The following is a 12,488-nucleotide window of genomic DNA, read 5'->3' on the forward strand; positions in this document are numbered from 1 at the left end:
CTAAGTAAGTTCAAGGCAAAGTTTGATGCATTTCTAATTACTAATGGCATCAATGGATGATGCAGGAATATGGTATTGAAATAGAGGATTAGCATTAATCTAGAATGTGGAGCAGCCTCAAATGGTGTACTTATGCTCCAGTATTCCAAATAGAAGGAGGAAGAGCGAAAGTCAAAAGGGGGCAAAGTTTCCTGAAGACTGCCATCATAGTTTCATATTACACAAGCCTGGAGATTTGGAATGACCAAGTCTTCTGCCTCCTTCAGTTTCAAGAGATCAGAATTTTCACAATTCCTCCAGTTTCTCATGGACCGTGATCACATTGCAGTCGGCCACAGAGCGATGGAAGACCCTTTGCTCGGGTGCATGTTGGTTAGACCTAGGTCCCATGACTGAGTTAACAGTTCAGCTTTCAGAGTTTGAGGTCATTAGAAGTATTGATTCCTGGAATTTCCTCAAGTACCCAAAAGATATTCACTGAGAGATATCTTTAACTGTTTTTCTTTTAATGGTTGTCATTTATCTCCTGAGAGCAAGAGAGGTAGCATTGTCTTCTTGTAAACCTTTCCATAACTGAACAACTCTCAAATTTGTGGCAAAATAGAAACTAAAAGTCTAGAAGCTATTGCTGGACAACTTTCAGCATTAGACCTCTTCCAAAATGCAGTTATTTTTCTAGCAGTTATAGGCTTTTATGCATTCCTTTATCTCCCTTTCAAAGGTTTTGTCCCAAGGTCACTTGGGTTTTTGCGAACAGCAGAAAATCTTCAGTTCTTTTGACCAATGCATTTCAGAGAGTTACATAGTAAATACTTGATAACCATGGACTTGTTCAAATCTTCCAATTGCTAGTTTTAGTAATCTATGTTTATGCGTTCCCAGCATCACATCAAAATGCCCTGGTCCAGTGTCTATGTCCATACTGCGTGACCAGGCTATCATAGCTTGTCCTTGCCTGTCTTCCCGCATGTCGTCAGTCTGTTAAGGAGCCTGACCTCATTGGGAAAATGTGTAGCTATATCATAGAGAACTACCTTGTGGGCCTTTGCTGCAGCTGGGCAAAGCAGTTGAAACCTGATATTAAGAAATAAGGAGTGTGGCTAAGGGATGGGGACTTTTATAGTGTATTTTATATCTTTTGCGCATCTCAAAATATCTTCCAACCAAGAAAATATGTTACAAGTGCTGTCATTTTATTATTGTGGCAAGCCTGACAGCCAGCTTATATACAGTAGAGTTTGCAAGTAGTAAATGGTTTGTGGCCGATTAGTTGTCAATTTATGAGCAGTCTTTGAGTGTCCCTGGCAGAGCCAGAATACTTGTCCATCTCATGTTCTTCTGTGGAAATGCTGAACCTTTTCCTTGAACTGTCCAGTTCATATCGAGGGCAGTACATTGACCAGAATACTGACAGAAATGTACAATCTTACAAAGACCCAACAAGAGGAGGTTGGTTTTTTGAAAGTGCTGTCAATTTAGCTCCATACTCCAGCTTACTGCCCATAATAACACAACTAGTACTTTTCAAGTACATGCCCAACTGGCTTTCAAATGTTCCTATTGAATCTGATTCTAACCTCCAGAGACTCATCATAAAATCCCTACAGTGTGGAAACAGACCCTTCGGCCCAATAAGTCCACAAGGGTAACCCACCCAGACAGTTCCTACCCTATTACTCTACATTTACCTCCGACTAATGCACCTAACCCACACATCCCTGAACACTATGAGCAATTTAGCATGGCCAGTTCACCTAGTCTGCACATTTTTGGACTGTGGGAGGTAACTGGGGCACCAAGAGGAAACCCATGCAGACATGGGTAGAACATCCTTGTTTTGATCTAAATAATACTGCCAGATCATTGACGTTCAGCTAAATAAGAAGATGGGCACTGATCAAAAATGTCTTATTTGAAAGACAAAGCTTTTGATAATGCAGTGATCCTTCCATACTGTTATGGATTGCCACCCTAGGTTATTTTTTCAAGCTTGGGGAACTGTGCTGTGAAGTAACAAAATTTACAAACTCCCAAAATTTGATCCTTTCTAAATATTTAATTCTTATGTGATATGGCAAATTAATTTATTGTCCAGAAAAAAAACTTAGATTTTTATAGCAGCTTACACATCTCCACACAGCTTCTGCCTTAACCATAGCCGAAAACTACAAAGAATGCTTCTTCCTGAACCAGTGTGTTTTTTTTCCATTTCAATGGTCATTTTTTTTTCCTGAGTAAGGATGCTAGTCGTTAAGGTCAGCTTGATACTATGGCAACACCTCCATTTCTAGCTGAGTTAAGTCAACTGAAACTGATGACATGCAAGCCTCTTTTAGAGAGAGAGAGAGCGAGAGAGAGCAATTTTTTCACCAGTTTTACATTGCCTTTATTTGAACCTTAAATAATACATGGCAAAAATCATCCACCATTTTAAATTCAAAAGTTAAACATTACGATGCCATAGGGTTTTCATCACCTCAAGTCTCACCTGCAAAAGTGGAGCATTTTGAAAGACTAACTAGATTATGAAGATCAAAATTCCTGTTAGTTGAAAACTGAATTTTGACGTGATAATTAATTTTATTTTAAAAATAAAGTGTGAGTTTAATATGCTAAAGTTACATCGCTGAATATTCTGAAACTGCATGATGCAGGAATGTATCAAACACACAATTTTAATATCTAAGTAACGCAATTGCAATATTTTAATCTTCCAGGCAATTTAACTATACATTTATATGAAGACATCTTGTATAAAGTATTGCTCAGTGGTTATGGTCAGTCTGCAGCAGCTTCATATTGGATGTGAATTGAAGAGAATTGTGAAGTGGGCTATCATTTGTGTACTTTGCTGAGACCAAAAAGAGATTTAGCAAAAGGTGAAGCAATTGCCTTTTTTTTTTGTCTGCCTGTGAATTTTGGAGATGAGGAAGACACTTTTGTCTGGCAAGATGGAGCGCGACAGATCAGATTTTGAGATTAGATAAATAATATGCCTTTTATTGTAAAGGTTGTGGCTCTATTACTTAAAGTAACTAAAACCTTTAGAGACCATAAAACATAACTGTCATTTTCTTGAATGATGGTTGAGATGTGTAGTAGTGACTTAAAGAAAAGTCAGTGGGTGTGGAAGAAATACAAAAAGAACTCTGGAAACATAGCTGCCTTTTAACAAGAGAGAGTATGTAATTTGTAGATCTAATTTCGGATAGAAATCCAGCTCCTGTGATTAATCATTAATCGTATATCCATTTTCCTTTTCTTGCCATAAAGAACAATGTTGATTTTGAATGACTTAACTGTTTGTATATCTCCTGGAGCAAAGTGTGGTTTCTCCCCCTCAATTACAATCTATAACACAAGAACGATGAGCCCTGTACTTAGAATCCCTCAGGGTTGAGAGAGATGGATAACTGACCCATCCTCCTTTCCTTTCCTATCCAGCTTAGTGAAGCTTACTGCATGACTGGTAACCAAGAACTCAACTCAAAGATTAAGTTAACATTTCTATTTCTATCAGTTAACATGGTTAATCCTATTCTCATGATCAATAGGATAGAACTTTCAACATGAAGAAAAACAAAAGGAAGATAACTATCAGAATCTTAGCTAAGATCAATGATATGAGCTGAAGTATGTGATTGATATTTGGAAAGGAGAATGGTTGCATAGCATGATAGAAGGATATTTGAGTGAAATATCACTCAATTCACACTGATTTGAGGTCTGGAATTGTGAATGTCCACACTTTGTGACACGACAATATCTTCTGTCTGTTTACTGTATAATGACAGCCTGTTTGGCAGGAGTGTCTGCATTGCAAGGCCACAGCTGAGGAGAACAGTTGGCTCATGTCTGGAGGAAGGGAGATCATGCCTCTGAATGCAGTGAGTTTTCCTGAGCGATGATTTGAATTTATAAAGTTCAATTTATGTGTGGTCTGATCATGTGCAGCATATTTACTTTCCTCAGGATCCATCAGTATCACTCAGTTGCAAAGTTGTTGGAGTGTTTTTCTTTTCATTTAGCAGTTTCTTAGGCATTATTTTTCGCAATTGTTTCGGGACTATCGTTGGGAAGAATTTGAAAATCTTCATTGAAAAAAAATGTACCTGAGTGTTTTTTATTAACAGAGAGGCTGACTGTGAGAGATGGAAAACCAATAAGACTTTGAATTCAATAAGCTTTGGAGAGAGGTTGGAATTTTCCAGCCCTTGGTTTGGTGTACAGGGAATCTCAAGGTGAGAGGGGTGAATTATGGAATGAAAAGTTCAATGTCTCCACATTAGTTGTGGAACTTTCCTACAAGTGGGAATGATAGTGATGCAGCTGCCCATCGATTAGAGGTGGACAGCCAATTAATTCAACTTACTGATCACTTGATGACTGTGTTTTAAATTGCACCAAGTGTTTACATATGTCAGTAAGTGCAGGGCTCTTATGGTGCAGTGGTAGTGTCCCTATGTCTGAACCAAAAGGGCTGGGTTCAAGTCCCACCCCTTCCAGAACATGAAACAATATCTCTGAACAGATTGATTAGAAAATAGATTTAAAGAAAAGCAGACCATGTTTGGTTTGTATTGCCCATAATGGGCCATGCTTGTAAATATTGAATTGGTTACACAGGGCAGCATGGTGGCTCAGTGGTTAACACTGCTGTCTCCCAGTGCCAGGGACCCAGGTTTGATTTCACCCTCAGGTGACTGTCTGTGTGGAGTTTGCACATCCTCCCGACATCTGTGTGGGTTTCCTCCCACATTCCAAAAATGTGCTGGTGAGGGGATTGGCCATGCTCAGTTGCCCATAGTGTCCAGAGATGTGCAAGATAGGTGTGTTCGCCGTGGGGAATGCAGGGTGAGGGTAGGGGTCTGGGTCTGGATGATCTGCTCTTCGTAGGATTGGCATGGACTCGATGGGCTGAATGGTCTACTTCCATATTGTAAGGATCCTATGAAGGTGAGTTACTGGTGGTGGTTAGTAGTTGGAAAAAAACCCCACAAAATTAAAAGAGTCACAATGATTTTGGTGGCGAGTAGGTCACTTCGTTGCGTGGGAAAACGCGTCTGGGTAGGCACCTTGGGCAAGCATGGTGTTATGGTTACCTCCTGCTCTGCTAACCCCTCTCCTACCACTTCACCTCCCATGGTTTGCATTGCCCATAATGAACTTTGCATTAAACTTTTAATTGGCTGCACACTGAGGTTAGTAGTTAAAAACAAAAAAAACAATGATTTGGTGATGTGAACACTGTTCTGTTGTGTGTGATAACACTTCCGAAGATAGACAAAAGGATGAAGCAGACCTATGGAGACAGAGCACGTGGGTGTCCATCAGTGCTCTTGATGCCTTTAGAGAGAGATGGGCACCCCAGGGGGATACAGTTCTTTATTGCCTCTTCCAACTCCATTTTCATGTCGCTCTTTCCCCCTCTCCCTGCCTCTCCCTCACTTCTGATGGTTGCATTGCCAATAATGGGCTTTGCTTGTTTATGTTTAATCAGCTATACAGGTGATTACTGCTGGTGGTTAGTACTTTAAAACAAAAGTTAATGGCGATTTTGGTGATGTGAAAGTCAATCAGTTGTGCGTGACAGCACTTCTGGGTGTAGAGAAAAATAAATCCCCCTCCCATGTGTGTGCATTGTTGTCAATGGTGTGTTTCTCAGTTTGGAATATTATTTACCATTAATATAAAAAAAAGGTGACTTGTGATACTTGGATAATGTCCTTACCTCTGAGCCAGGAGGCCTCTATGGATTAAAAAGTAATAAAACAGACTCAAAAATTGGCTACATGGGTGATTTACTGGTGCTGGTTAATAATTTTAAAAAGTCCCGTGATTTGGTGATGAGGAAAAAAAAACGATTTGGTTCGCCTAAGTACAATGCAAATAGTGGCTCTATTTTGGTGTGCAATAATGAACAACGTTCCTTTCTAGTGAGGCTTCCTGAGTTATACAGAGGATCCCTCTAAAGCATATTCTCAACCCTCTCAGTAAGCACAAAATGTAGAGGAGAGAGCTTGTTTTGGAAACCTTGTATAAATTTGATGTGGTCCACCCAATATTGCTGATTGACTGCAGCCAGTGCCTTGATGCTGTGGATGCCTGCCTGACAGGAGGCTAACATTGAGCATCTGTCCTACCAATGGATTTGCAAAACTGAGAAGAGGCATTGCTGGTGGTATTTCTCTAGGGATTTCAGGTGTGTGCTGTATATTAGAAAAACACTAGCTAACCTCAACGACGTTATTTCAATGCATGGATAATGGTTTAAAGCCCCTAAATGTGAGCACATGCGAGTGACTTTTATGTATTGCACCTCAATGGTAAAGGTTAGTGTAGCCTTGGTCCTGGACTGGATGGAACAAAGGTAGAACAGTTTCCCAAAAATTCTGTAAAGGAGCTCCACTCCCCCAGGGAGCTTCATGGGTATGGGTAGGTGTTGCAGCGAGGAAGATGGACAATGACAAAGTCATCTTGACTCTACTTTGTACATGTACTGCATTGTGGTGGATCCATTGGTGAACATCAAGGTTTACATGTCATTGGGAAGCAGTGGAGATTTTCTGAGGTTAGCCAGATTTGAGGAGGATGTTCCGTAATTCTCACAGGCTGACAGAGTCAGAGGCATTTGTAAGGTCAAAGAAGGCCATGCAAATCGTGGCTACTGCTTTCTGCTGGGCTGTTGGAGATTGTAGATGGGATTAGGTGATGATCAGTCCAGCAGTTGTCAGCTCCTGTCATGATGTGGGTAATTCTAACATGCTTCACGTCACTTGCTTGGATGATGTAAATGCCATTATCCAGAGTAAGGATGTTAGCATGAGGACTTGTATTTATCTCTCTGATGAAATAGGGTGTTTGTTAAGATCAGGTTGTGATCCACGTTTGTCAGCGGGAGGAGGATCCCTTTGCCTTCCCTATCTTTGCCATTCCCAATTTTCCAGAAGTATGCATCCCTTCTCACTCTGAGATTGAAATCACTGAAAATAATCAGCTTTTGTCCCTTTGAGACCCTGGAAAGCAATTGAGCAAGGCTAGTGTAGAATTCCTCTTTGACCTCATCCATTGTTTCTAGGGCTAGGATATACACACTGAGATCTGTGATGAACTGCATCAGCATTAAGGAAGGTTGAAAGATCACAAGGTGTTAATTTGTCCCTTGGGGCCTCGCTGAGATTAATTAGTTAGTTGTTTTGATGGAGTCTGTTTTGTTTCTCCGATTTCCCTTTCCAGAAGAAGGTGCATCCGCCTCCTTGTTCTTTAAGCTGACCTTCGCTTTCCCACCATCTCTGACTCAGGGCAGTACTGTTAATGCCGTAGTACTGGAGTTCCTAGGTTACAATAGCGGTGCAATGTTTACATTTGTCACTGCAGGGATTGCCCATGAAGATTCTGAAGTTCCAAGTCCCAAACATAATTTTCCGCAGATGAAAGATCCCTGTATGTAGGTTCTTTGATCGTGAGTGGCTGGAGCACAATGACTACCCACGTAATCCTGGTAGAACAAGGTTTTTGTTCAATGGCAGGCATGGCTGAAACGATTAGAGAGCAGCTCCACTACATTGGATGGGGACTAAGGGTATAAGTCATTACCCTTAATTCTACCCTTCTCCCATTCTAAGAGCTCACCATCCTGATGCTGTGCATCAATGCCATGGCAAATGGAAGGTGAATGTTAATTACCACTTATCAGCAGGAAGCCTGAATGTCGTCTAGGTCTTGCTGCACATTGGCAAGGGTGGCATCAGTATCTGAGGAGTCTCAAGTGGTACTGAGCACTGTAATTATTGGTAAACTTTCCCATGCCTGATCTTTTTGATGGAGAGAAGGCTATTCTTTCTAACAGCTGAAGGTGTTTGGGCCTGGGCCACTACCTTAGGGAACATCTGCGGCAATGTAACATTCTAAGCTATTGGATATGTGTGGATTGATTAGAGGGAAGAAACAAGATAGATACAGACACAGTGGGGTAGAAATTTATCTTGCGGTAATATAAATTGGCTAACTTGTTAAATGTTCATTCTAGTATTCAGTTCCATTGAGTTCATCTCCCTTCAACTTGCCTGTCTTGCTGTGTGTCCTTGGTGTTGAAAATATTTTAAAGTAATTCAGTACAGCACAGAGTTCTCAGTAAGATTTTTTTATTCATCGCTAAGATTTATTATTCATCCCTAATTTTCCTTGATGGTGGAGCTGTGAATTCATATCACACAGAATCTTGGACTTAAAGAGAGCTATTAATTCCCATTTAATAAAGATTGATTTATACTTATACCGTTCCTATTTATTAGTTACTTTCATGTTTCCTTTCTATGATATGACAAAAAAAGCTATTTTGTAATAAAATAGGAACTATTCCAACTTAGAATGCATAATGGGATTTAGAAAGATCATGAATAATTTATGGTAATTTCTGTCTGTGTTTCTGACGCAGCCAGCAGGTTAGAAATATTTATTGACATGTAGAAGACGGAAGATTGGACATTGCAACTTCGCGTATGTGACATCACAGTGCTTCAAGGCTGTTCAAAATATACTTTAATCTGTAACTAATAATTTTAAGGATCCCTGTGGTAAGATTCAGATTTCTATTTTTTTTGTTACAGTGCACAGATTATGATTTTGAGTATGGGACGGAATGTCTCCACTTAGCTTTGAAATACTGTGGCATTTCCGCCAGGCTCATTGATGGCCCACCCGATCTATGGAAGGTAAGAGGGAATGGTTCAAGTTTAACTAATATGCTTTCCTTAAAGTTTTTTTTTAAATCATTAAAAAACTCAACTTTATGACCAGAAACTTAAAGCAAACAGAAAGTACCGGGAATACTCAGCAGGTGGAGAGGGTGGAGGGTTAACAATTTCGGTTATGGCCTGAAAAGTTAACTCTCGAAACTTCATGTTCAATAAAATTTACAAAGGAGCGTTAAAAAGGGTGCAGATTAACAATGTTAATTCCAGATTCTGTTGTGTTGTTTAGACTGTGAGCATGTTCTCATGATTTGTTTTAGAACAAATTCCATTTAGATATATAATGGACAGAAAAAGGAATTAAATGAGACATTTTATAAATTGTTGTATCAAGTACAAGAATTAAGAGGTAGTGTTGAACTGCTGTTGCAACTGGAAATGTTGGGAATTCCATTATAGAAAGAACATGAAAGTCCTGGAGCATCCAATATGGATTTGCAAGGTTGATGCCAGGGATGGGAAACTAGTTTTCAGGAGATATTTGTGATATGGGACTTTGCCCACTAGAGCAGAAGATGCGAAGGGGAGATTTAATTTAGGTTCAGAAATTATTGTTAGAAAGTATTGCAATATGAATTAATGAGGAACAAGTATTCATTGTGTTTGGGAAATGTTTATAGCCTGTCGATTAAAGACTACTAAGAAAAACAACGTTAGGAAAGATCCATTTGCACATATGTTATTGGCATGGTTGGTATGCAGACCCCTGTACTTTGTGAGGGAAGAATATAAAAGCAATTGTATTGGGAAAAAAATACAAAACTTTTTGGAAGCGAGCAGGACTGTCAGATTAGTTTTATGTTGCACTATTAATGTACCAGCAGGGGCACAATAAGACAGGTGAGCTCTATTTTTGGCTTCTGTTGTCACATAATTGCATCTGAGAATTAAAACCCAAAAATATATGTCACATATTCAAATTTTATTTGTCAATAAAAACAATTGAGAAAATGTGTATGTTACTGGGATTAAGTGCTGCAGTTGAACCATTTTCTAATGTTACACACACACAACCAGAGTCTTGCATACAAATGTTATTAAGACTTCAATATAGTTCAGTGGGAGATAACAATCTTAACCGAAATATATACTTTGTCCGTGTTAAGGTAATATAAGAATATGAATGTAGAAAATGTTTTTTTTATTTAAGACATATACTAATTAAATGTGTTGAAATTTTTACTTTTTCATTCTAAAAATTGACTTGCATAGTAAACAAAGTATAGTTGCAGCTGGGTCTGTCATTTTATACCCTATTACACTGGTGTTTACTTCCTTGCTGATATGCATTTGTTGTAAATGTTGCAGGAATGTACAATATGGAGCTATCATTACTTTCTTCTGTGGAGAGCATTGTGTGGGCACTTCGACAGAACTGAAAGATATTACAGATGAATTGTTTTTAAAAAGGATTAGAGCAAAGAGATGAAGTGAGAAAACATGGACGAAAAACACATCTCGGGGAATAGCACAAAAGGCACAACAGCACTTTACAATTTTCATTATGACTAAAGCACTGGGTATATAAAGTGCTGCCAATGCTGAATTTTAGCACCACAGAATCATTAGTGAAGTGGAGCTTATTAGTTGGCTAAATGGCTTAAATAATATCAGTGTGGGAAATAATTTCCTTCAGTCTGACTTTTCTTAAAAATATTTATGGGACACCGACAATATGGACTACATTTTTGCTGTCCAGCAAGAAACATGAATCAGGACTGTTTTCAGGTCTCAGGCTTTCAGGGTGAAATGTGGGAGCAACAAACCGAGAATACTGAATGCTAAAGACTGTTAGGCTGGTTAATGCTGGACAAAAGGTCCTCACTGTGACCACAGCTAATGACATCATTGCAAAACCCCCAGACAGATGGAGAGGGCAGATACAATGCTGAGCATGCTGACAGATAGTTCTGAAGAAGTCACACTGAACTTGAAATGTTAACGCTATTTATTTCTCCAAAGAAGAGAGGGTGGCATGGTGACTCAGTGGTTAGCGCCGCTGGCTCACAGCTCCAAGGACCCGGTTCGCTTGTACCCGTGGGCGACTGTCTGTATGGACTTTACAGTTCTCCCCTTGTCTGCGTGGATTCCATTCGGGTGCTCCAGTTTCCTTTCATAGTCCAAAGATGAGCACATTAGGTGGATTGGCCATGCTAACTAGCCCATAGTGTCCAGGGATGTGCAGGCTAGGTGGGTTAGGCATGGAAAACGCAGGGTTACAGGGACAGGGTAGGGGTTGGTCTGGGTGGGATGCTCTTCAGAGCGGTAAGTGCCATATCACAAGTATCTCCTGAAACTAGTTTCCCATCCCTGGCATCAACCTTGTGAATCCATGTTGGATGCTCCAGGACTTTCATATTCTTACTATAATGGAATTCCCAACATTTCCAGTTGCAACAGTAGTTCAACACTACCTCTTAATTCTTGTGTTTGATCCAACAATTTATAAAATGTCTCATTTAATTCCCAAGGGCTTTTGCCCGAAACGTCGATTTTACTGCTCAACGGATGCTGCCTGAACTGCTGTGCTCTTCCAGCACCACTGATCCAGAATGCTCTTCAGAGCGGTTGGTATGTACTTGATTGGCCGAATGTCCTGCTGCCACATTATGGGGATGCTACAAAAGATGCTGCAAACCTATTGAGTTTCTCCAAAATTCTGTGTGTTTGATCAGTCTTCCTATTTGTATACTCACGAGCACAAGGTTCTGGTAGTAATCCTGAGATCACTGCTTTAAAGGTCCTGCTCTTTCCTTTCCTTCAGGATCTCATCCCGATTTCTAGAGGTTAAGGGGGTGATCTAATTGAAGTCTTCAAGCTGTTGACAGGAAATGATAGGGTAGATAAAGGTAAATCATACTGGTTGGGGATTCCAGGCGCATAGTCTGAGAATTAGGGCTGGGCCGCTCAGGAGAGATGTTAGGAAGTACCTCTACACACAAAGGGTGGGCGAGCTTTGGAACTGTCTTTCACAACAAGCTATGGATGCTTGATCAGTTGTTATTGACAAATTTGAGGTACAGCAATTTTTATTAAGCAAAGGTATTAAGGGATCTGGGCCAAAGGCAGGTAAATAGAGTTTCGGCTACAGATCAGCCATTATCTCAATGAATGGTGAAACAGCGCGAGGGCTGAATGGCCGGCGGCTGTCGCTATGTTCCCATGTATTAGGTGCCAATGTGGATTGAAGATTGGTTGATGAAAGTAATTAAGAGTAAATGGATGATTCTCAGGTTGGCAGGCTGTGACTAGTGCAAGTATTAATGATAAGTACTGTCTGTTCACAGTCTTAGAGATGATTTTGATGTGGGGACCAAGTAGAATATTTCCAAGTTCACAGATGATTAAACAATCTTGGTAGGAATGTAAGTTGTGTGAGGAGAGTGCGAATGGTTTTAATGGGGATTTAAACAGGCCAGGTGAGTGACTGGGCAAGAACATGACTGAAATAATACAATGTAGATCATTGAGAGGTTATCCACCTTGGCAGGAGGATTGGAGTCACATGTGTTAATGTCCAAAGGGGCTTCAGAGTCCTCATTCATAAGTGTGAACAAAAGCTAGAGGCATCACATGATTTGGAAAGCAAGTCTTATTTTAGGTTTTCGGACATGGGTGTTTGAGCACAGGAGCAAAAACCTCCTGCTTCATTTGTATAGAACACTGTTCAAGCTGCACTTGGTGTATTGTGAGCAGTTCTAGTCCCCTTGCCTAAGGAAGGAGAAGCTTTACATT

At 40.1% G+C, this 12,488-nt stretch overlaps 1 protein-coding gene across 4 annotated transcripts in view; it reads left to right on the forward strand.

The window, feature by feature from the left end:
• Window positions 1-12,488, forward strand: part of crppa (CDP-L-ribitol pyrophosphorylase A) — a 256,062-nt gene that overhangs the window by 60,644 nt on the left and 182,930 nt on the right. For all 4 annotated transcript variants that reach the window (XM_060825431.1, XM_060825433.1, XM_060825432.1 and 1 more), the window contains exon 4: window positions 8,610-8,714. In XM_060825431.1, the coding sequence (XP_060681414.1) occupies window positions 8,610-8,714 (105 nt within the window). The remainder of the gene's footprint in view (window positions 1-8,609; window positions 8,715-12,488) is intronic.

This window comes from Hemiscyllium ocellatum, chromosome 5, assembly GCF_020745735.1.
Source record: "Hemiscyllium ocellatum isolate sHemOce1 chromosome 5, sHemOce1.pat.X.cur, whole genome shotgun sequence".
NCBI classification, from domain to species: domain Eukaryota; kingdom Metazoa; phylum Chordata; class Chondrichthyes; order Orectolobiformes; family Hemiscylliidae; genus Hemiscyllium; species Hemiscyllium ocellatum.